At 45.1% G+C, this 25,644-nt stretch overlaps 1 protein-coding gene across 3 annotated transcripts in view; it reads right to left on the bottom strand.

Moving 5' to 3' along the window:
* Nucleotides 1–25,644, bottom strand: part of PPFIA2 (PPFI scaffold protein A2) — a 1,995,062-nt gene that overhangs the window by 686,638 nt on the left and 1,282,780 nt on the right. For all 3 annotated transcript variants that reach the window (XM_085652973.1, XM_085652974.1, XM_085652975.1), the window contains one exon: nt 23,743–23,834. In XM_085652973.1, coding sequence (XP_085509099.1) covers nt 23,743–23,834 — 92 coding nt within the window. The remainder of the gene's footprint in view (nt 1–23,742; nt 23,835–25,644) is intronic.

Genomic DNA, 25,644 nt, shown 5'->3' with positions numbered 1-25,644 from the left:
TTATACCCCATTTTGTCTTTGTTCTTCTTTGTGCCAGAGTCTCTGAGCCCAGTCCAAAGGAATTATGTCCTCACTGGTGCAGTATGAAGAGGGTGGAGACAGCATTGTGCAAGGGAGACAGGCCCTATTCAGGTGCAAGGAAAACCCCTCCCACTATCTAAATGAAGCCAAGGTCTAGTCTGCTCAGTTCTGAGTTATCCAGGAAGGGCCAAGCACATGTCACCCCCCCTGTGGCTGTCTACAGAAAATGCACATCCCCAGCCCCAGTCACTCCAAAACCAGACAGTCAATCCACAACAGGCAGAGGCACAAAGAATGGTTAAACAAGAAAATGCCTACTTTCTAAAAGTGGCATTTTCAAACACACAATTTAGAAACCACTTGACTAAAAGATGTGTTGTTAAATTCTGAGTTCAGAGAGCCTAAACTTTATTCCTCAATCTTGCCCAAATGGGACGTTATACTTGTAAGATCTTACAAAGTATCTCCAATGCAATCCTATGGGACAGATAGCTTTTCAATGGTGAAAAACGAAATTGGAAGAATTTCACTATCTGGACATGTCACACACACCAGTACATGTCCTGCCATTCACATACACTGCACCCTGCCCATGGGGGTACCTTGGGCTTACCTGAAGGGTGTCTTACATGTAAGAAAATGGAAGGTTAGGGCCTGGCAAGGGGGTGCACTTGCCAGGTCGACATGGCAGTTCAAAACCTCCCACAGACACTGCAGTGGCAGGTCTGAGATGCATTTACAGGGCTACTCATGTGGGTGGCACAATCAGTGCTGCAGGCCCACTAGTAGCATTTGATTTACAGGCCCTGGAATTCTCTGTGCACTTTACTAGGAGGTAACCAGTAATTCAAATATGCCAATCAAGGATAACATATCATAATAACAATTTACACATCGAGCACTTGCACTTCGGCACTGATTAGCAGTGGCAAAGGGCCCAAAGCTTCTAAGCCAGCAACACTGAAATCCAGCACAGCATCAAAAATACAAGAGGCAGCGACAAAAAGTCAGGGGAAACCATGCCAAAGGTGCCAAGTCTTGTAGTAGTGTTGCTTGATGTGGATCTCAAATATTTTTTTCAACCCTGTTGCTGCATGGTTTACCTGGGTGGTCATCAGATGCCAGTAGACTACCCCTGAATCAGACAGGATTCATAAAGAAGCAAGGGACTCTATCCAATCTAATGGCAGTGGGCTTAATAACTGAAAAAGCAAGTGATACCCACATGCCATTATTCATGTGTTTCATAGACTTTAAGGTGGCCTTTGACTGCATGCCTCATGGAAAACTGCAGGGAAAACTACTGCACTGGGGGATTCCGCAAAATCTGCTGAAGGCAATCGGGCTGCTATACATGGAGACATGGGTCAGGATCAAGGTTGAGAATGGGAACCAACTGTCAAGTGAAGTCGGAACTTCAGTTGGTCTGAAACAGGGGTGTGTGCTTGCGCCAATTCTGTTAATTCTGTACATGGCAGATCTTTTTCAGGCTCTGATTGAGGTGGTGTCACATGCCATGTGCCTTGACGGACTGCCCTTGTCAAATATCCTTTATGCAGAAGATCTGCTTTTATTGAGTAACCGGTGAGTCGGACTTAAAAAAATTGATTAATCAGCTCGCTGAGTACACCGATAACAAACAACCTGCTCGAGATCAATCTCAAGAAGACAAAAGTAATCTCCGTGAACCGGTGCATCATCAAACAAGGCAAACAGCTGCTAAAAGGGATCCCCTATAGAAGAACATCTACATACACATATCTAAGCGTCAAGTGGGATTCAAGGGCATCCTCTGTACACAAAAAGAAGCCATTAAAGGGAAAACAATTGTCCTAACCTTTGCCTTCCAAACTTTAGCCCCAAAAATATGGGACCCCAATTTCAAGCTCCTAATCACGCTGAATAAATCAAAACTGTCCTAGATGCTATCGTATGGAAGAGAGATAATGCTAGGCCATGATGCGAACCTTCTGGATAAACTCATAAATCAGACCTCCTGAGGTCGGCACCACCTGTTCAAGTTAGATTTGAATTTTCCCTTGAAAAGCAATCATTAGTCAAACAGGAGACATTCGCAAAATGTTGCCACAAAATGAGGAATGCCCCTAAAGACTCCATGGTGTGCTATGTATGGTCTGAAATTAATCTGCAAAGAGGGAAAGGACCTTATATAAAGTATCTACAGGATGGTATTGAAAGTCTGGGCCTTGATTAGCTTTGTCAACTGGATAAGTGAGTAAACTTGTAAGAAACTTATGAAAACATTTATTAGGCTGAAAAGTCGGGTGGAGGACAAAAGGACCCTAACCAAACGAGTACACAGGTAACTGGCGATAACCTCACATGACGCACAAAATGAGCAGTCATATTTTGAGGCAGCATACACTGCTAACATCAAAATAAAGTTTATGGCAATTAAATTTGATCTGCTTCCCACTCTGGACTTAATAACCAAATGGCAGTTCGAGGGTCAACTGGAGAATAAGAGGTGTGGACTATGCCATGGGGCAAAAGACACATTGGTACATGTCATCTGCCTCTGCCTGCACTTGCTTGTTCAACGAAGGGCCAGGTTAAGCAATAAATGTATCTACTTAGGAATAAAACCTGTAGATAGGCAGTCATAGAGTACTTAACCTCAAGAAACCTTATGTTTTTTGATTTTTGATATTGATATTTGATAATGATAAGAGCAAAGGTACTTCCTGAACAGGATTTAACTGCACACGTCAGGAATGGATCAAATGGAATGGTGCTGGTCTGCTGGCCGGGCTGCTAGAGGGCATACTATGTATAAGACTGGGTGAAGTTTAGCGCCGTCTGTCCCGGTTAGCGGGATCACAAGAGCCCTTGTGGGGCACTAAACCAATGGCCCTCAGACCAGATTGGCTGAAGAACCATGAAACCCGACTTTGGTACAATCTTACTTTGTGGATCATGAGTTATAAAAAGATATGGGCAGCACCCTGTACACACTGTGGATATTAATACTGTTCCACTGCATTGAGACCTTTATTGCTCAATCCACCTGTGGTTACATCTGGGGTGACGCTGCCACTCCATGGTGTTTTGGCCTTGTTCTGAACATTAACAAGTTGCAATGGGATCTATGCTCTTAGCTCACTGTTGGACTGATTGTTGCAGTTGATCACCCCAGTTTTAATTGGGTCATGTCTTGGTTATGAAATTTAAAAGAACAACGGGTTGTTGTTTAGGCTCGAAATTTGGTAGCACTTTGCACTTTCTGCGGGCATTACATTGATTTGCTGCACTGTGCGCTTTATTGTTTAACACCCTGTTAGTGCTGTGGTACACTATTTGAAATATGCTGTATTATTAGATTTCCCCCTCTTGATTTCTTGATATGAGCTTCAATGGGATTGCTTATTACTCGCTGCTGCCGGGGGCCTTTTATAATTGGCACTTTACTACTTTGATAAACTATTATAATATATGTTTTTTATTAACTGATAACCATAAATTGACTTTACAAGACTATTTCGCAGTACAGTTACCGAAGTTCAGGAATCTTATCTGCCCCTTTTTTTGGCAGTTCGTGGGGGAAAAAGCTTGCAACATAGAAGGTCCATGTTACTTGTTTCTAATTATTCTGTGATAAATTGGCTTTAAATTCACAAAAACATTAATCACTCATCAGGGTACAGAGTAGGCAAAGGCACTTCTGACAAAGGTGATATGAAAAAATACTGCTAATTAACAGTCATCAGGGATACAGACGACAAATAGGAATTTATGGCAGCACAAATACAGCATGACATAGTTTTATCAATTTCTGTGGAGGCAGAAGGGGAGGAGGGGAAGGGGGGGGGGATACAAAATATGCAAAACATATAGTGACACATCGTACAAACATTACACCAAGCTATATGAAGTTAATTGCACATTAGTAACACATCCGTGATCAACATACAACATACAAGAATTTCAAGGGTAACAGCCGGAATAGTAATTACAAATACATGACTGTTGCCCTGAGTGCAGTCCCAGGTCTAGGATGGAGCTAATTCGCATTGTTATCCCCCTGTGTGCATCTTCTTCTACAGCTTATGTAAAAGTATCCCTGTATAGAATCACCCATTTCTAGGAGAGGGGATGGAGGGGGATGGGCATGTCACGCGATCTCAGGCACAATAAGAAGGGTTCCCAGATATTTTTGGGGTTAGATGAAGTCGGTATTAGCTCCCTGTATGAAGCCAGTTGGTCTTGGCAGTATATAGCATCATGCAACCAGAGGGAGATCTTGGGAGCAGCTCTCTTCCCCCAATGTTTAGCCAGTTGGCGCTTAGCCAATAGTAGAAGCATTGCGATTAAGCGGTGGGATGCCTGCGGTAAATTTTTAACATAGCCAAGAAGGCAAACTGTCATGTTAGGTGACTCCGGTGCCCGGTGATTTGTTGGCGTGTGGAGTGTACTTCTCGCCAGTAGTCTATAATTTTAGGGCATTCCCATGCTAGTTGTAAGAAAGAAGGCTGGGGTCCTGAGCATCTTTCACACCTCGCTTATTCTTATATGCCCATGCAATGCAGTTGCAGGGGTGTATGATGTAATTGATGCAAAAATTTAAAGTGTATGAGGCGCAGTCTGTCATTTGGAGAGAGGGCTGCGATTTGTGCGCAGCAGTAGGACCATTCCTCAGCGGATATAGGTGGGTCTGTTCTGGCATCCACTGGGCATGCGCTTTAGGGGTGCACACAGGCTCTTTATCTTGCATTACCGTGTATAGTCTGTTGACAGGTTTGCGATTGGAGGTATTAGTTAATATGTGCTCTAAGGTGTGTAGTGTTGGGGGAGGTGGGGGAAAAGTGTTGTGTTATTTTCGACAGGTAGCACGGAGTTGGTGATATAGGAGCATATGCATCACAGTAGGACTCCGGGCAGCAGTTGGCGTGGGTGGTTGTAAAAAATGTCGGTCTGGATATACAGCAGCAAATGTGAATAGGTGTCTGTTGTGTGCCCAAGTGCGCATTCTGTCATCCCACAGGGCTGGCACCACAGAGTTTCATGCTATAGGAATGGAGGGAGCATATAGCAATCTAAAGCCGTGCTTCTGCGTAACCCGTCCCATGCCCACCTAACACAGTCAACAGTGTATACAGAATTTCACGTGGGTTTGTAGGTTTGCTAGAGTGTGGATCGGATAGGTTAAGTCCATCTCCACTGCTACGTGTGGTTGAAATGTAACTGGGTATAGCCAGAAATGCAAGTATTGGACCTGCGCAAACCAGGCATACAGCATCATATTGGGTGCATTGAGGCCGCCCTGTTGCAGGGGGAGAGTTAGGGATCCCATGTGATCGTAGGATGTGTACCAGTCCACGCTAGTGATATCATGTTTGACCTCAAATGTTAAAAAATTGCTAGGTTAGCGTCAGGGGGAGATTTAAGAAAAGGTATAACAATTTTGGCAGTTCCACGACTTTAGCAATCGTCAACCGTCCTGCCAACAAGAGGGGCAGGCAGTTCGAGGCTGGGATCCGCTCCTCCAGCCAGGACATTGCCCTGCTATAGTTGGCTTGCCATAGTTCATTCATATCTCTGCTTAGCCAAATGCCGGGTTATCACACATGTACTCCCACCCACTCCAGTGAGAATTCGGAGGCGAATCTCATGGTGTTGTCCATGAAGGGGAAAATGACAGATTTAGCCCAAGTCATGGCCAGACAACCCCCCCAAACCTAAAAACCTCCCGTATGATTGGTTCAAGGTTCTCCTGAGGGTTTCTAATATACAACGTTATATCATCCGCATACATTGAAATATAATTCCTCTCTCACCGAATCGGAGTCTACTGTGAGCATGATGTTGGCGTTGGTGGGCCGCCAGGGGTTCCATAGCTATAACGAATAGCAGCAGGAATGGAGGACATCTCTGGCGGATACAACGTGTGATCAGGAACAGATTAGACAACATCCCGTTCACTTGTAGTCTAGCAGTGGGAAATGTGTACAGCAACTGAATTAACTGAACAAACCACTGGCTCAGTCCTAGGTGTCCAAATTGAATGAATAGGAAGGGCCATTCTAAGGAATCAAAGGCCTTAGTGGCATTTAAGAGAGTGGCAATCGCTGCTAGATTCGCTAAATGCCATGAATAACTACAAATAAGGTACAGAGATTGTGCACGGTAGATCGGCTGGGAACAAAACCCGATTTATCTGGTCGGACTATATCTGGGAGAAGGAGGCCAGGCCATTGGCGAGAAGATTGCCCAGTATTTTATTGTCCACGTTTATCATTCATAGCAGCCTGTATGAATCGCATTGATTCGCAGGTTTACCAGGCATAAGTATGGTGACAATGACTGCTTCGCGGAGTGACGGTGGTAGTGTGTTTGCCTCCACCGAGGCCTGAAACATGGATAGAAGGTGAGGGGTCAGTATGGCGGTCCCTATAAAAGAAAGTCTTAAGACCATCTAGCCCGGGTGCCTTGTCATTAGGTAGACTGCGTATTACTTGCAAAACCTCTTCCTCGGTGAATGGAGAATCAAAATATTAACTGTGTGCGGGTCTAGCCATGGTAATTGTATGATGTCCATGCATGCATTGATTTGGTTGGTAGATGTTTGGGATTTGGATTGATAAAGTTTTGTATAGTAGGTGTTCATCATGTGGAGAATTGAAGTAGTAATAGTTTGGCATTCCGCTCAGTCATCTGGGTGTTCTGTAATAAAGTCGTAAGCTTTATGTGGTTAGAGCATGTTGGCAAGGGTCCTGCCCGTGCGTTCACCCTCCCCATAGCTACAGGCGTTGCCTCAAGGGATAAATAATTCAGTTCACGCTCTGCCTCATCATTAAATTCTGCCATTTTTACTCGTTAAGTGCCATGGTTGCAGGGACTCTAGAGTTAGAAAAATTCTAGTTCTAATGTTCGCAGTTCACTTTTGAGTTGAGATAGTCTGTTACGTATCGCCATAAGGATCCCGGATTGTTTGGCAATACATGCACCTCTTATGACTACCTTAAATGCATCCCAGAGTACCAGTGGGGACTCTACTGAGCCCTCGTTTAATGCAAAATATTCTACTATCATAGTGCGGATTTCAGTGCAGAATACCTGATCCCTTAAAGTTATGGCATGTAGTCACCAAGTGAAGGCACACAAGGTAGCTAGTGGCATTGCTAATTCTAATGTCACATGGGCGTGGTCTGACAATGTACAGGGAAGCAGCTGTGCCCCAACCGTCCAAGTTAGGACCTACTGGTCAACCGATAGTCAATATGTAACCAGGTTCCATGGTCTGAAGTGACACAGGTGCCTTCCCTATCAGTTTTATTCAAGGTCCGCCAAGTATCAGTTAGTCCTTGATCATGTATGAGAGTGTATAGTTGTGTGACAGCGTTGGGGTGGAGTCTGTGGGAGGTGCTCGATCTGTCTAAATTCGGGTCTAGTATTATATTAAAATCTCCCTGCCATATTTTAGCGCCTGGCCCTAGATTGACAATATGGTGCCAGACATCCACAAAAAATTGCGGGCAATCAGTGTTTGGCCCATATATACAGGCAAGTATGACAGGGTGTTGGTGGAGGGTGCCTGCTAGAAGCAAAATGCACCCTTCCATGTCGATCTTGGCATGTGTGAGTTTCCATGAAATGCCTTTGCGAATTAATATGCGTACCAGTGCGAGCGGAGTCGAGATGCAGTGGAGGGGGTGAGGTGTAGCTTGTAGGAAGAAGATATCGATTTTATGTCTGGTGAGGTAAGTATATACAAGACAAGCTTTACTCGAGTTGTTTAGCCCTCTGACATTCCATGTGCGACATTTAACTTTCAAGGAGATGGGTCACCTCAGGGGTTGTATCCTGGTAAAAGCCAGCGTTGGGCATAGTTGTGCGCATAATATTCTAAAGAAAGGTAATGGTAGCCTAGTGTATTGTTCGGGAACATGCTGCGTGTAGTGCAAGCCTTGTCGAACAATGGGAGTGGGAGGTGATGGGAAGGTCAAGGTTGGGACCTGCCGTGTATTGTGTGTGCATTTTAACACATGAAACAAGTGCGAACAACATAACAAAAATCCCACCCCTACCCACTTCAACCCCCAAACGTGGTTGATAAACCCTAACCCACCCAGCAAGCACCCCATAGTTCAAAAACAATACTGTGTGCAAGGGACTCATCCCAGAGGGCAGAGGAGAGCCTGGCAAACAGCCCAGCCAAAGCTAGGCCGGGTGGGTGAATCAACGAATGACACCCATATTGTCAGCAGTCAGAATCAATGAGCATTTTAATCACTCCTGTGGTGGCGTGCTTTATACGTATTTCGACAGTCCACAGTGACCGACTTCCGCCCCAACCAGGGGCAGTCGCAATACAGCATGGGTCACAGACTGATTTAGTGTTAGTCGTTTTCATCCAGTTGTGCCTTCTCCTCATGGCACGGGTGCCCTTTCGGTGCTCTTCTTGATGAGGCTTTTTTAGCTAATTTAAGGGCTGCTTTAACGCTATTGAAGTCATGTGCCTTTCCCTCATGTGTAACCCACAGTTTGGAGGGGTAGAGAAGGGCGTATTTAATCTCAGCCTTTTGTAGGATTTTATTGGTAGGTAAGAATTCTTTACAAGCAGCCTGAACTGCGATGGTGAAATCAGGGTAGAATGAAATCATGCTGCCTCAGAATTGTATTTCACCACGTTCCCTGAAAAGGCGCAGGACTACGTCCCTGTCTTTATAATTAAGAAGGCGAGCAATAATGGGGTGTGCCGGCGTGCCTGGTCGCTGTGCTAGGCATCTTTGCAACCGTTCAACAATAAACACCAAGGACAGGGCCTTTCTCCGAACAGGTCCCTGGACATTGTCGTGATATAGTCCTCCATGTTATCTATGGCAGTGGACTCCAGCACACCCACAATGCGCAGATTTTTAGGCCTCGAGAAGGCCTCCAAATCTTCATTCTTAGCCTTAATAACAGCTTGCACTTTGTCCATTCTGAGCAGCTGCTCACTTGTCACAGTCTGGGTATCATCAATGTCAGAGTCTCTAGTTTCGAGCTGGTCTAGACGATCTTTGTGCCTATCTACCCTTTCGTTCATCTTATCGAAGCAGTGCGCCAAGAGGTCAAGCTTAGAGTCAATTGCTTTAAGGCTGGTTTTAACCTCAACTAGAATCTCTTAAAGGTCCTCATCCCTGTTGGGTCGCCCCCATGAGAGGATCCAGCTGTTCCATTTCCATCCGGCGTGGGGTGTTTTTGCTTTTGAATAGGAGTTTGGACAGGCGTGTGCCATGTTTGCCCATTACTATTCACCAGGAATCCTGCCTGGGCAGGGTTCAGCGGCAAAGCCCACAGCTAGGTTGCACTAATGTGCTTGGTTCAATGTTCCTGTGAGGTTTAATGTGTCCGGATGTGGCCCGCTGCACTGTGCCCCACTATCCTTGTTGGCTAGTCTGCGGCCATGCAAGCGGCCACCCAGTGGGGGGTTGTGTGGTGCGCATAGGTGGCCACTGCAGAGAAATTAGCGCCCAGGTGGAGGTTGAAAAGCAGAGGCAAGGGGAGGCCCCCACTACGTCTCTCAAAGCAGGGGGCTCAGGCAAACCCAAGTGCCGTTTGTACAGCTGTGCAGCGGGATAACTTGAGCTCCCCAAGCAGACACCCGGTCACTTCGCTAGCAGCGCCGCTGCCACTCGCCTTTTATTTTAATAGCACAGAATAGAAGGCCCGGCTGAGACCGCAACCACGTGTGTATAGACACCAAGGTCCAGTTCAACTATTGCATGCTGTGGCATTACACAGAGGGTCTTTGGTTGCGAGCTCAGGGGGCTGCAGATAATTGGGGAGAGCGCCGGCCTCGCCGCCCTGAGCTCTGACAGCCCTCACTTGTCAAGGAAGTGCATCCTGGTTGTCTCGTCCGTACGCCGGGCCCGGGTCTGCCTGCTCACCTCTCACCTCAGACCGCTCAGATGTAGGATGCAGGAAGTAGTCTCTTGTCCCAGGATTCTCCACCTCAAAGATGTCATAGCTGCAGGCCCTTCGATCGCACTGGCAAGCAGAATTTAGGCCCACCCACCGCTTGAGCTCCATGTCCCCGCAGTAGGTCACAGAGCGTTTGCGGCAATCCGTCACTCCAGTCCGCGCTGCACCCACCAGCAAGGCCCCAATGCTCGTTGAGCACTGCAGCTCTTGTCAGCACCGTTTGTGTATAGACGCCGAGGCCCTGTTCAACTATTGTGTGTTGTGTCTTTACACAGGGGGTCTTTGGTTGTGTGCTCAGAGGGGGTGCAGATAATTGGGGAGAGTGCTGGCCTCGCTCCCTTGAGCTTCGACAGCCCTCACTTGTCAGGGTGGTGCTTCCAGGCCATCTCATCCGTCTCGCAGGCCAAGGTCTGCCCTCTCACACCTCACTGGAACCGCTACAGCTCACCCTTTCCCGGAGTGCCATGTGCTGCACACATGTTGGCGTGCAGTAACTCCCACATTAGTAGCCGACAAACTGAGGATCAGGCAGGATTTTTCATTTAGCCGGCAGAGCCCCTCTATCGAGCAGCCATCACGCTACGTCGCTAGTCACCCCCCACCTTTGGCCTACCTTAGGGGTATCTTAAATGTAGTGGAAGGGAATGTCAGGAGCACCCACTTGCCAGGTCGGCATTGCAGTTTAAAACTGCACTCACAGACACTGCAATGGCAGGTCTGAGACAAGTTTACAGGGCTACTCATGTGGGCGGCACAACCAGTGCTGCAGGCCCTTCTAGTAGCATTTGATTTGCATGCCCTGGCACAAACAGTGCACTTTACTAGGGAGTTACCAGTAAATAAAATATGCCAATCAGGGAGAACCAATTGCAATAACAATTTACACAGAGAGCCCTTGCACTTTAGCACTGATCAGCAGTGGTAAAGTGCCCAGGGTACCTCAACCTGCAAAAGCGAAGCCCAGCATAACAGAAAAAAATCAGGAGGAAGGGGCAAAATACAGGTGAAACCGCCAAGGATGCCAGGCCTAACATCAAGAGGAAGAATACAACTCATGTGCTTCATTCTGCAGATAAAATTCAAACATGTATACATAGGTAGATCGTAGCACACAAAGCTGTCTGTGTCTGATACATAATATTTCCAGGACTCTGTGCATAAGGGAGCTGATAGGAGGCTACTATTCCATAGGTACATTATCTTAACATGTCATACAATATGAAAACGATTTAGGAAGCACTGACCATCATCTTATTATTCACTCGCTACATCCTTTGAGCTAGGAGAGGAGACCCCGCGTGCCTGGAGATGATTGGCTGAGCACTGCAGCGATAAACGAGGCGTGCACAAGGGCTCCCTATCGCATCTACTGCGCGGCTTGAAATTGAAAACATGAATACTTTTCCTCCACCTTCGAATGGGCGGAATAGTGCTGTACACAAGTGATAAAACCAGGGGCGGCTCTAGGCTCATGGTGGCCCTGTGCAGGGAGCGCAGGTAGGGGGCCCCGGAAGAGGGGGTCCGGGAGGGGCGGAGCTCAGGAAGGTGTTTTTAATAAAACGTCCAGAAAAGGCGTTAGATGACCAGTAACATGGTAACAGAAAAACGACGTTTACTTTTTGAGTGCTCATCACTTGGATACTTTGTTTTAGATTCTGGGTCTCTGGAGGGACCCCTTTCAACAAGAAAACCACGTTGCGCGTCCGTAAGAGAGTTCGGCCACAAAGCAGGATCCCTCCAATCACATAAATCATATTCAGAACACGGGTCTGTAACATGGTCTTGCTCTTTGGCTTCCTTTTCAATACCAGCATCATCCGTCTGTAAACTCTGAACCTCCTTCAGAATGCCAGATGTTGGTGGACCGATGAATGATGTTTCAGTATCTCTGTCTGAGGGTCTTTTGTAATAATCCTCATCCTGAGTTGGTGATTGCTGCATGTTTGTATCAATTTCAGAGTCACCTTGTTCATTTTCATTGGTCTGCTCATGAGTATCATTCTGCTCATGGATATCATCATTGTTTTGTTCTTCTTTATGGTCGTCAGCGCCTGTTTTACCGAGTGCATCAGCAGTACTCTGGCCAGAGGATTCTCCATCTTTAGGTTTCACTTGGGTGATAAAGTTCAGGATTGCTCCTTCCTGTGACACTACGAAAGCCTGCTGAGCCACCTTTCTCTTTCGTTTCGAATAACCAGATTTGTGTACTCTAATTCTCTTCATTTTGCTTGCAATGCAGCGGGCGAGGCTAGCAGTGGGTAGGGAAAAAAAGAAGACAATCAGCAGTGGCGGCTGCTGAAAGATTTTGATGTGTCATTTTTATTTTCTTGCAAAAACAACAGTTGATGGACAGAATGCAGAACAATGTCATACATTCACCCCAGTACAGAGATCTGGGCCTAAATCCATCGTTTTTTGCTCACCATGCCATTCCAGTTCAAACATGGCCATATGCAAATCAGCCTTGACCCTGTGCCTCATGGGAACAGTCCAGCCAAAACTGCCAAGCCATGTCTTCCCTGGACTACACAATGAAGGATCAGCATACCTTAATGAACGAGTGAATTTCCACCAACCTACCAGGAAAATATGTTCCAGAACCATCTCCCTAGCAGCCCCCCAATGCAGCCGCTGATAAAACAGTGGAGGCCGCTACTTCTCCCACATGGCAGTGAAGACCTGAAAACCCTCCCCCTGCACCTTAAAGCCTCACCATCGCTCCAGCAGTTCAGGAAGGACCACAAGACCTCGCTGTTCAACCAACAAGCAGCATGATCCAGCAGCATGAATCCCACACCGCCTCGAGACCCTTATGTGTGAAGCAGCTGAGCTTTACAAACCCTGACTGATTGATAGTAATTACCCTTCCCACTACATGTATACACATTATGAGGACTAGCCACATATGGAAGGTTTATTTGAAGAGTGTTATAAAACTATAGGGTAGATCATGTGACTTGGCATACAAGGTCTGTTTTCTCAGTCCACTGAGAACAGTAGAGCCTGGAGAATAGTTCATGATCTATTTGGGAAGTGACCTTAGCAGGAAGAGAGTAAGCTACCTTGAAATCATGGCACACAGAGACCTGTCTCAGTACGTCACTAACTGATCCTGAAGACAGCCTACAGGTAACCAAAGACTCGTCCACTTTACCACATTGTCAAAAGACAAAATACAATATATTTAGTTAAGGTTTCTTGTATAGTGCCATATTCCAGCAACCAGTTCTGCTAGCTTTCAGAGCACCTATTAAACAAGGATTAATTACAGTGAGTCCTAAGGCTATGAAAAGGCACTAGAGGTTCACTGAAGCTAAATTAATGTGCAAGGAACATCCAGTCAGGAGACAACTTTCAAGCAGACGTACGAATCACTAGCACAGCGTACCAACGACCCCATGGGCCGTGGCATAAGCAAGGAAAATGGCCCCTTTGGCTGCTGCTCAGGAAGTAAAATATAGCAATTATCAGGGTTCAATTGGCCCCTGAGGGTTTTGGGTCTCAGTACCACTGTACTTGCTGAACCAATGGTAACTATGCCCCTAGTATGGACAGAGAAGGCTGCTTCACCAATTGCAAACTGAGGACTAGTTAAACTAGTTTTCTCTGCTAGTCACATGACAAGCACTGGAATGTAATTAAAGAAATGATCAAGAAGCCAGTCTCCTACCAAGGTCTCTGCAAAAGGGCATTAGATTGAGTTAACATGGGTAGGCACTGCCATCCTATTCCAGGCGTCCATCCATAGGTGCTTGCATTTCATATCTGCCTCAACACCATATAAACAGACATAACCAAATGCCAAGTACATTCGAACACTCGATGTTTTAAAAGATTTGTGCAGGCAGATCCACTCATTAGATCACAAGTATCAGCTTCATACTCTGTTTTCATGATTGTTGATAAGTAATTGTAATCATTTTAATGAATCCTTAACATTACGTCTAACACCTCGTACCCTGCTCTCCTCTTCCCCCAATACGACCGTGCCTCCCAAGTTACACCTCCAAAAGTCACCATGCCTCCCCTCAGCCACAAGTAAACACCGCCCCTGCACTCCCCCAATACGACCGTGCCTCCCAAGTTACACCTCCAAAAGTCACCATGCCTCCCCTCAGCCACAAGTAAACACCGCCCCTGCACTCCTGACTCACTCTTCTCTCAACATACAGCGCCGATCTGTACCACTCCCTACCCCTGGCACACGGTGACCACCTCTCCGACCCGCGCCCTCTCAGAGATGAATCGTGAGAGAGAGGCTCTCTCTCACGATTCATCATGCCCTCCCTTCCCATGACCACCAGAATACCTCCAGCTCGCCACCTCACATGGCTTACCTCCACCCAGACCCAAAGCACACACCATCTACAATAACATCCTCACCCAACCTTCCCCACGCCCCCGGCTCCTCACCCCCACGGGCTGTGATACATTCCTACGCCTGATCTGCCCTCCTCCCCAGGGCTCCCCACACCCTCGTCCAATGGCTCACCTTCCCTCGGGTTCACTCTGCAGTGGCACACGCTGACCTCCTCACTCCCCCTCCCCATGCCCTGACCCTCGGCCTGCTCACCTCGCAGCTGGCACCAAAGGTTGCACACTGGCATGCTATCCTCTGCAAGGCAGCCTTTCTTGCCCAGGGTCTCTAGGCGCGCCGGTGCATGGCCTCGGCCGGTCTCGGTGCTGCTCGCTGCATGCCGGGCACGGGTGCTGCCACCCCTCCTGCCGCCAGTGATGCGTGGTGCTTCTGTAACCCCTTCGCTGCAGGACTCGCGGGCACTGCGCATTCGCTCGCATGCGAGCCTCCGGAGGTGCCAGATCTGGACTATTAAAACAAGCTCGATTCTCCTGGAAAAAAAGTTCTAAACAAGCACAAGACCTACCAGAAGAGCCCGAAACAAGGCCGACCCCACACAAAGACAAGACTGGGTCAGAAAGGAAAAGAGTATAAGAACAACCATTGGATTTAGCACGCCTCAGTCGTTCATGCGCCAAATCCCTGCCAGGGGCCGCCATGAATATGTATTGTATCTGATTCCTCGTGGTGGCCCCTGGGGTTTGGTGGCCCTGTGCAGGTGCACAGCTTGCACATGCCTAAGGCCGCCCCTGATAAAACACTGTAAGACAGCAATGTCGTTCATGTCTGGTAATTTGATCCATGAGTATCGGAACATTCTGGTTCGTCTGCTATCTTCTCACAATCGACATTGCGTCATTGAACGATTTACAAGATGCGCCTATCTGCATCGATTTAATTCAGAAATGAACGTTGTTCTCAGGCAGACTGGTGCTGATTAATAAGGGCACTTTAAGAGGACTCTCAATGCTAGTAATTTTGGAAAATTCTACATTTACCAATAAAGCCACGTCTGTCTAACTTGCCTCTTCTTGAATACTGTCCTGATTTATTATGACTTAAGGAGGAAGAAACTAACCACCATGTCCCAGTCTTTAGTCTCTTTCGGCTGGTGCTGCGATATGACAAGCGAGGCTCGACTTAGACCGGGAAAATGATTCCAGATATTGAGTCATAATTGTATTATAAAAGCATTGACATTAAAAACGGCTACACGGGCATCATGAGGGCATTTTGCAGTGATTAAAAAACGTAAATAGCGCATAAAACTTACAATGCAGCTGTCAGCAGTAACAATGCTGTGAACCTTTCTTATATCTGCTCACCTTGTTGAATCCCTCCTCTTATCAGTGGCAGTGGGGCTTGCAAGGGCCGCATTGGATAAACTCAAGATTCAAGTTCTGATGTGCGCCCTGGGTGATTAATCTAAGCACATATGTTCGCATGTGTCTTATCGGGCCTGGTCAAGATTATCGTCAGAGAGCAGTAGTTCTTTCTGATCTTTACAGTAACAATTCGAGTAATGCAACTCCCTCGTCAAGGAACAGTAGCACCATGGTCAAAAGTAAAGGCCTCAGCATAGCAGTAGCCCAAAGGTCTCCAGCAGTTGTACCACCCTTGCCTTACTAGTTGTGCTAAAGCTATGTCGAAGCCCATTTTATAGGAATAAAAACAATGCAATGGACTATAAATGTTCTTTGATCCAGGTCAGTTTCCTATGCCACGAAGTCAAGGGTTACTCTAATCTCTGTGGAAAGGCATTTGCAAGACATTTTGGGATACAAATTCATTGTTATGGGCTGTAATGGTGGAACTCATTCTCCTGTGTTCTTTGCAGAGCCTCTTATAAATTTAGATCAGTGAACTGCTGCTTTTATGAGTTTTAATCTGGCCCTGTCAAAATCCTTCCCTACAGAGAAAAAGGCCTCTCTCTTTAGACTTTACTACAAGAAGTGCTTCATCAAACAGGATTTGAATCAGCTAGCTATTTGAGATAAAAACAAAACAAAAAAGAACCTCAATGTGTAGGTGGTTCAGGTGCACAAAGTCAGACGTAACTGAGGAGACCGGTGAGTAAAGTATTAAAAAAAACAATACATTAAATAGGAAAGGCACAACACACTATAAAAATTTAACTTCAATTTATAAAATAGATTATATTTTTATTAATAAATAGACACCAAAACAGCAAAAATACAATGCAGGGAACCAGAGATATGAATTTTTAAAGAATCAACACTTTCTAATGCTTAAAAACATATAGCACCACTTTGGGACATCTGGTTGCACTTGACCAGGACAAAGTCAAAGTTTGATGCCAACCGCGATGGAGAATTGGCGCCTGCCCTTTGGAACTCCCGACCTTTTTCTACCGCAGCATCTCTGACCATTAGGTTTTTAGAAGGGCTGTGAAGACTTGGTTATTCTCCGATCACTAAGCTGCCTCTCTTTCCCACTCTACCACACAGTCAGCGCGGGGATGTCCTGTTGCTGGGGCAGCCATGCACTCTATAAATATTTTAACATAACATAACGTATACTAAGCAGGAGACCTCAGTAAAAAATGTACCATCACACTTAGTCGTTTTTCTAGAGCTTTTTCCCTCGATGTTGAGCAAGGCACTTCATCAAGCCGCGTTCAGTGCGGGTTCACCGGCCTGACTTACTGTGAGGCCCTGGTCAAATCCTGGAAGTCTGGAGCTTTCAAAGGGATGAACCTGAAATCCAGGATGGGTCATGGTTGAAGGTAGCTGCTTGACTATCGATGTTGGGTCGGGCACGTTATGGAGCTTTTCCCTAAAGTTGCTCCAAACTTGGCATGTATGGACTGTAATTCCCATAATGCACCTGGTCAAATACTTAACCCCTTCGCCGCGGCACAAATTTTGCCGCGGCGCTGGGGGGGTTTGGGGGCAGCGCGGCGCCCCCATGCTCGTGACGGAACCACTCCGTCATGAGTCACGGGTGCGCTGTGCTCATGACGGAGTGGTTCCGTCACGACTCCGCCCACTGCGCTAATCGCCCACACAGGCGGGGAATTAGCGCCGCGTGGGCGGTGCGGCCGCCGACGGCCGCAGCATGACGGAACCACTCCGTCATGAGCACACGGCGCCCGTGACTCATGACGGAGTGGTTCCGTCGCGAGCATGGGAAGGGGTTAAGGGTCCACTGGACACACTCCAGGATTAGGAATCTTTGTGGAGATGATGCAGGTGGGCTCTGTTAACCTGTAGCTTGCATGGAGTCAACTCATTAGACTTTCAGCATCAGGCAAGTCTCACAGTGTGCAACAGGTGCAGTCCTGGTGAATGCAGTCCTCTTGGTGCAGGCCAGGGAGTCAGCAGGGCATTCCTTCTTCTTGTCTCTTCAGGCAGCAGATCGGAGGAGGTATGCAGCTCTCCCATATCTATCCATAGTTTCTGGGCATCAAGCAAGGAGGGCACCCCTGACAAATGGGATGCAGGGTGCTACCCAGGTGTATTACCGCTCCCTCCAAACTGTGGCACATTCCCATTCCAGAAAGCATATTTTTTTCAAAATCCAGCCTGGAAGAATTCTCTCCAGAGGAACTGGATCAGGCTAACCCAACTTAATGGTGTGGATACTTTTCCTAAACACTCCCTGTCCAACCCTCCCCTTAATGAATTACAGAGGCTCCTGTGTGGCTGAAAAAGCAGGATGTGGGTGTGGGTCTGTGCTATCCTAAAGTGACATTCTCCTTTTGAAGAATAGCATGGCTACCCCTTACCCTCTTCCTGACACCTGCTCTGCATTGTGTACTTCTCCGACCTCAGTACATTTATTGTGTCATCTGACAGGACACTTCACCTCTTCAGGCAGCACTGGCACAGTCTAGGAGCAGGCTGGCCAATCAGGAGAGTGCAGCTGGAAAGCTGGATTTTTACTCACAGAAAAGAAAGTTTAACAACTTCTTTCCTGTAATAGTTATTACAAATCCAACAGTGGCAAGTTGTTGAATTTATCTCAACTATTAATTTGATATTGTGAAGTATATTTTTTTACATGGCTCCAAACAATATTTATACTTTAATATAAATATTACAATGTTTGCCTACGGAGCCATTCACTACAATGGGGGAAAACAAAATAGGCCGTTTTTCCCTCACCAGAGAGTAAAAAACATATTTAATAATGTCCCTGCTTAGAGTTACAAGGCACCCTACCCATGGGGCACTTAGGGGAGACCTTAGGGATAACTTATATGTAAAAAAAATAAAAAAGGAAGTTTGAGACTTTGGAGGTACCTTTAACTCCAAGTCAAATTTGCATATAATTTAATTTTAAAGACAGTCTGCAAAGCAGGTCTGCCTTTAAAAGACAGCAGGAAACACAGCAGCGCAGACACTAGTGCAGGAAATCTACCAGGCCTCTAAACCTCATTGCCCTATCATATACTAGGGAATTATAGATAGGTTGAATCACCCTAGCCCTATTATCTACTAGGGACGTACAGGGTCTGTCAGTACCAATTGTAATTAGACCAAATTACATATAGGTTTAGTCAGAGCACAGGTCCTGGGTGGGGTTAGCAGAGCTCAGGGCACAGTAAGAACCAGAAAACCAGTATCTAGTGGTCAAAATAGGGGCAAAAAGTATGGGGACACTGATTTCTCACAGCAGGGAAGTATACAAAATACTGATGGACTGAATGCTTGAATTAATCTCAGCCACTTGGACCACATCCCAATCCATCACTGTTTTCCACACCATGCCACCTCTGTTTGGAACCAGCCATATACAAATCAGTCTTGACCCTGTCCAATAGGAACAGCCCGGCCCAAACTGCCAGGCCGGTTCTTCCCTGAACGGGAACACATGCAATCCAAGACCAGTTTTGCCCTTATTAGGGTTCATCCATCAGGTATAGCTTGTTTCCAGGGTTACAGTCTGTACAGGACCCATGTCTGGGCATACTCTGTTTCACTTAGGGTGTTTCACTTAAGTATACCAAAAAGTGATGGATTGAATGCTTGAATTAATCTCAGCCACTGGTAATTACTCGAGAAGCATGGCAGTCCATCATTATTTTGAACACCATGCCATCTCAGTTTGGAACCAGTCATATGCAAATCAATCTTGACCCTGTTCAAAAAGGAATGGTCCAATCCGGACTGCTAGGTCTGGTCCTCCCTGAACTGAAACACAAGCAACCCAAGATCAGTTTCTTCCTAGTTGGGGCTCTTCATTCGGCTGCAGATTTTTTCTCATGGCAAAGAGAGCATGGGTCTCACATCAGGGCATGTGCGTCGCAGTTAGGATTTCACAATAAAGTAAAGAAAAAAGTGATTTGTGGGATGAATTCAGGCGTCCCACCCATCACTTTTTTGTTTACTTCAGTGTGATATCCTGCCAGTATGCAAGGCTCAGCTGAAGAACAGCTTTGGAAGATTTAGCAGCAATCTACACTGTACATATACTACCAGAACAATTACTCAAACACATGGGGAAGGCAATAGCAGGCTGAAGATTATGTGTACTTTGAGTGTAAGAAATTTAATTACTAGTTGAGGGATTGAAAGCAGCAACCACCATTCTACTCAGGGTGAAACACAAGCAAAGCCCAAATTAACCTGTGCTCGGCTCTCTAGTAGCTTGGCACAAAAGCAATTAGGCTTAACTTAGAGGCAACGTTTAAAGTATTTATGCAACACACAAACAGCAATACAGTGAAAACACAACACAAGAAAATCCTACGGCAATTTAGGAAAATTAGGTAAAATGTAATACATTTTTTGAAACCAAAATAACAAAACTCAAATCAGTACAATCGGAGCTATGCAATTTTAAAGCGTTTTTGAAAATAAAGAGCTAAGTAGATAAATGCACCAACAGCGGTTATCTGGTGACTGTAGACTAGGTCTAAATCACGAATTCAAACCGACCATGATGGAGTGCAGGCTGAATACAGCCCTTGCACGGGGATGTGAGGGCCGGCATCGAGGAACCGTTGATGAGGTGCTGTGATTCAATTTCCTTGTTCGTTGTGGTCAAGGAAGCTGGTGGGGCTTGTGGAGACTTACATTGTGATGCATAGTGCAGAGGACGAGATGCATCATGCTGGGCTGGTATCAGCATCGGGCTGCATTGTCATCGAATAAACCACCAGTTCTTGCGAGGACTTGCCCTGACATGCGTGGTCATCGAGAATGAGCTGCATCATGCTGGGCTACGCTGAGCTGTGATGTGAGATGCTTGGAGCTGCATCAACATCATAGAAGCCTGTGACTTGACCAGGGAGCCAGCAAACTGACCCTTGGAGACTTCCTGGAGTTCTGGGTCCACACAGGCAAGCTGGATTAAGCAGAGCAGCTCCAAGCAGGTGAAGAGTTGTCGTGCAGCAATAGCAGGCCTTGGCAGCAAACCATTCCTTGGTCAGCAAGCAGGTCAGCAGGGTACACTTCACAGCTAGTTAGTCCTTCTTCCTGGCAGAGTCCACAGGCCAGAAATGATCCAAAGAGAATTTTCAGAGGGTTCAATATTTACACATAGTGTTCCCTTTAGCAGTGGGAGAAGCTTCTAGAGTTCTCAACTACAGAGGTGTAAGGAATTTCCTGACACCCTGCTGGCCACTTCTTGTCTGGGGGCACAAAACACTAGTGTGAAACCCTCTTCAAGTATGCTGAGACAGTCTTTGTGATGTGCAAATGTCCTAGGTGACAATTCCGCGCCCCTTATCAAGTTGGAGATGGCCCATCCTGCCAATACCTACTCCCCCTTTGTATCACTGTCTGGGAGTAATACACAAAGACCAACTGCCAGCTATGCCTACTCATGTGCCCCAGGATACAGACTACAAGCACCAAATGATTAGGACAAGAAAATGTACATTTTCTAAAAGTGGCATTTTCAGAATTGTGACTTAAAATCTAACTGTACCATTAAAGGCCGTTTTAAATTACAACTGTTTAGAGACCAAACTCGACCTTCATACCAGCTCCCAATTGAAAGTTATTACTCATTAAATGTAATAAGGAAACCAAATGATATCCTATGGGATAGGTAAGCCACGCAGTAGTTAGAAGCAGATTTAAGAGTTTTTCCCTACCAGGACATGTAAAAATTAAAAGTACATGTACAGCCTTTTAAATACACTGTACCCTGCACTCTGTGCTGTTTGGGGTCTACCCTAGCGGCAACTTATATGTATTAAAAAGGAAAGTTTGGGCCTGGCAAGAGGTTTATTTTGCCAGGCCAAAATGGAAGTTTTAAACTGCACACAGAAGCTGCAATGGCAGGCCTGGGACATGTTTTTACAGGGCTTCCTAAGTTTGTGGCAGACTCAGTGCTGCGGGCCCACTAAAAGGATTTAATTTAAAGGCCCTAGGGACATGGGGTACCACTTGGCTATGAACTTACAAGTAAATTAAATCTGCTGATTGGGTACAAGCCAATTTTACCATGTTTAGGGGAGAGAGTGCATGCACTTTAGCATTGCTTAGCAGTAGTAAAGTGCATTTGCTCCTAAGGCCAACAAAAACGACATCAGCATAAACAGGAGGGGCGAAGGCCAAATGATTGGGGAAGACCACCCTTAAAGTGACAGGTCGAACAACAACAATCTCACTTTATGTTGGTATTTAAAGATGATGGAACTATTTAGACGAGGGTGAGGGTTGCTAAATTAAAATGCAATTTATTTGCAAATGCCTTTTCACTAATGATGAGAAAGTTACACTACGTAATTTGTTTATCACTGTAGCATTCCCAGTCTGAGAAGGCAGTTAGGTGTGAAGGAGATGTCAAAAGAAGGTTTCTTTAGTAGGTTAGGAATACTACATTTTTAAAACATGGAGACTATGGCCCTCATTACAATGGTGGTCGGTTGAACCACTGAACACCATCGTATCGGGCAGGTGACCGTCCGACAATAAGTGGGCGGTCCCACCTGCCCTATTAGGATAAGATCACTGTGCAGGCAGTTGTAAAGTGCCTTTTTCTACTGCAGCTTGTGCTGCGTCCCAGGAAAAGTTCTGCAGCACAAGCTGTAGAAAAAGGCACTTTGTGCACATCCATGCACCATGTGCCAGGCACCATGTGGTGCCTGGCACACGGTGCACAAATGTGTGAGGGCACTGCATGTGCCCCCAGGGCCACTGAACAATCTACATGAAAGTGTCCTCTTCTCTCAACTCAGTATTTCGTGCACTGACTCCACCTCATTCAGACTTGGATGTCCAACACCTTCCCAAAACTCGACTCAACAAAGAACCCTACTTGACAATTGCAACACATAACAACTAGTCAAAGCCTAGTTTAACAACTAGTCAAAGCCTAGTTCCACAACATGAACCCAGATGCCTTCAACCTTAGACTGTCAACCAATACCCGGTTAGATTTAGTCTCAATACAGACCTCTCCCATTGCAAAGAAGATCGAAATGGTATTGTATTAGCTTTCACTGCTGAAAAAAGTGAAATGGTTTCTCCACATAAGCAATTTCAGAATTGGTGCACTTCTGTTCTCACATCTGGAGGGAGGCAAGTCCCTGTTACCTGCCGACTAAACATCACTGTGTTCCCATGAAAGCATTCTACATTGAAGTCATAAAATCCCCAAACCAATTTAGAAAAAAACATGAAAAATGTAGTCATCAAAATGATACAAAAATTTCAACAATAGGTTTAAGGGAACCATTGATGTGAATGTTCAAATACTTTAAATTCATAAAAAGGGCCACAGTAACAAACTGACTGTCTGCTTGAATTGGTTTTGTTGAATTATCTAATATATTTAAACTATCCTGTAAGTATATAGAAAGACCGGTATAACGAATACATTTGTAAGTCTAAAAGTGATTAATTTCTAGATTAATAGGCCCACAAAATCTATCTGACTCTTCAGGAGCCCTTACGAGATACATCCTTCAGGTCGTGCTTAACGTTTTTATGCCACAAACATATTTCTAAATTTAAAAGTTGAAACACTGACTGGCCATATCCGCCCACTTTCATCTGAACCCATGCACTCCGTGCGGTGCCTAGGCCTGAGTCAGACATCCAGACGATCCATCTACATTTATGTTTCTTTTTTTCATTTCCATCATATTTCAATGCAACACTTTATAAATTTACTTTCTATGAAATATTTTTATTTGTTGCTGAAGCTTTCAACCGGTTGTCCAATTTTCTTTATTTTTGCTTTATTTGCTTTTTTTTAAATGCATCTCTATTTACTTAAAATTTTAAAGATCTGTAATCTGTAAATTCATCGCAAGTCTCTGATTATTTCCTCCTTGCTGCTCCGGCAAATTTATCAAAGATAAGTCAAAGTAATTCTCAAAGAAAATTGACTGCAACTGTACCACTGAGGATTCTACAGATCAGTCCCAAATCACATCAGGACTATGATCTATTCCCACCAACGATTTACAATACCAACATTTTGAATATGAAGGTAAAAGTAACCAAAAAGATTAATACCTTGTTAATGTGGGATCATGCAACGAGTTAGACCTCATTTTCAACTGATCTAGTTCAGATCTTAATTTTTCAATTTCCTCGGAGAGCCTTTCCTAGTAAAGAGAGAAACATCAAAATATAGCAAATATAAATAAACAGATGGGTACTTGTTTAATATAAATCTTTGTTAGCATAACACACAACCGTGCATTATTCCACATTGAATAAGATAAATGGTATCAATCATAATGCGAAGACTAATCCCTCAAAACCTGTGGTGGAAGTGACAGCCTAACCCCACTAGCCAATGCAGCGCAGACTTCACCATGTAAGACTCAGGTGTAGAAAATCTGATCAGTCATTATGAACATTATTCACTAGAGGGGTATGGTAGACGATAAATGGTTGTTCACCTTACAACTTAAAAGATGGCAATAGCCTGTTGCGTGCTGCCTTTCCCAGGCATCAGAGTGTGCTTTCTGCAGGGTTCCAGTTTTGGCAGGTTGCTCAGGCTCGGAGTCCCAGAGAGGGACCAAGAAGCCCCTCCAGTCCTGAACTGGATTGAGATTGCCTTGGATTGCCTTTTTCTGTTTGTGTGCTCTCTACATAGCAATTTGAAGACGGAGCATTTTCTCTCACCCACCATCTTCATCCAAGAATTTACATTTGAGCAAAGACGTGCCTAACAAGGGAATGCATACGCAGGGATGATGGTCTGCTGACTTTGCCCACCACCATCACTATGTTTGCTGTCAATCACAGGGGGTCCAAAATTGTGATCTGCATAATAAATATACATTTGGCAAGTCATTCTGCAACCACTTGAGCATGAAGATCATCTGATATAACCTAATAATATTTATGGCAATACAAAATTGAAGACTGGTCTTAAAAGTTTGACGACTTATCTGACCCTTTGATTTTATTTCAAGAGTTTATAATTTTAAGAGTGTAGAATAGTGTGTATTTGAATGTTTATTAGATGTTTACTACACACTATTTAAAGCACATAACCAGTTATACACTCTGAATAGGGTGGACAGGGCATCCACCAATTTATAAATCTCTAAATAGTCCCCTATGTCATGCTTGTTTTGACTTACAGAGGAGTTTGAAAATTATTTGATCTCATGATTGTGGTGTTCATTCCTTGACAATTCCTTCAATTCATTAACGGTGTTAATGCATCTGTTGGAATTTGACTGCTGCTTCTGGTGAGGTGGAGGGCCTACAGTATCTTTACTTAATGGTTAGGGTCTCCTGAGTATGAGGAGGGCTGTCTTAGATGAGCTACTATAATATGTGATAGTGACTGAAACACAATAAATAATATGAGCTGAGAAGGGTAAAAAATAGTGTTTCAAAAAGTTGACAAGCATATTCCTGAACATATACAGAGTTGTATAAGTACTGTCATATTCTATGTTTCATCTTCCTATGTCCTCATATCTGATTTGCTATATAAGTTCAATGCAAGTGTGTGAGTGTGGATTCTTTTAACATATAGATGTAATGCACATTTGTCCTTCTTTAGTTTCCCTAAACAGAAGACATTAGAGATGATCAGACTCTGCTGTTGGGACAAACAAACCACACCTTTGACGATATTTACTCAAGAGGAATTAGTGGAAAATTATACCCTCCTTAAATAAACTGAGCATTTTCTTTCTCAGATAAAATATACATAAGTCAGTACCTGTGTGTAGGGCAAGGAACTGTAAATGTACCGACTGCAGTAAGACATGGCTTAATTAATAATATGACTGATCGATCTAGTTTTCACCCTCTTGACCTTATCACTGACTTGATATGGTGAGAAACCATAATCTTCTGTTTGAAATAAAAGATTGATACGAGTCTTCTTTCTTTATGTTGTCCTTCATTTCCTGAACTATTGCTCACATACAATGCCATAGTTGCAGG

The sequence above is a fragment of the Triturus cristatus genome, chromosome 4_1 (genome assembly GCF_964204655.1).
Source record: "Triturus cristatus chromosome 4_1, aTriCri1.1, whole genome shotgun sequence".
Lineage (NCBI taxonomy): Eukaryota > Metazoa > Chordata > Amphibia > Caudata > Salamandridae > Triturus > Triturus cristatus.
Note: the sequence above shows the minus strand (reverse complement) of the source record. Positions and strands in the feature narration are given on the sequence as shown.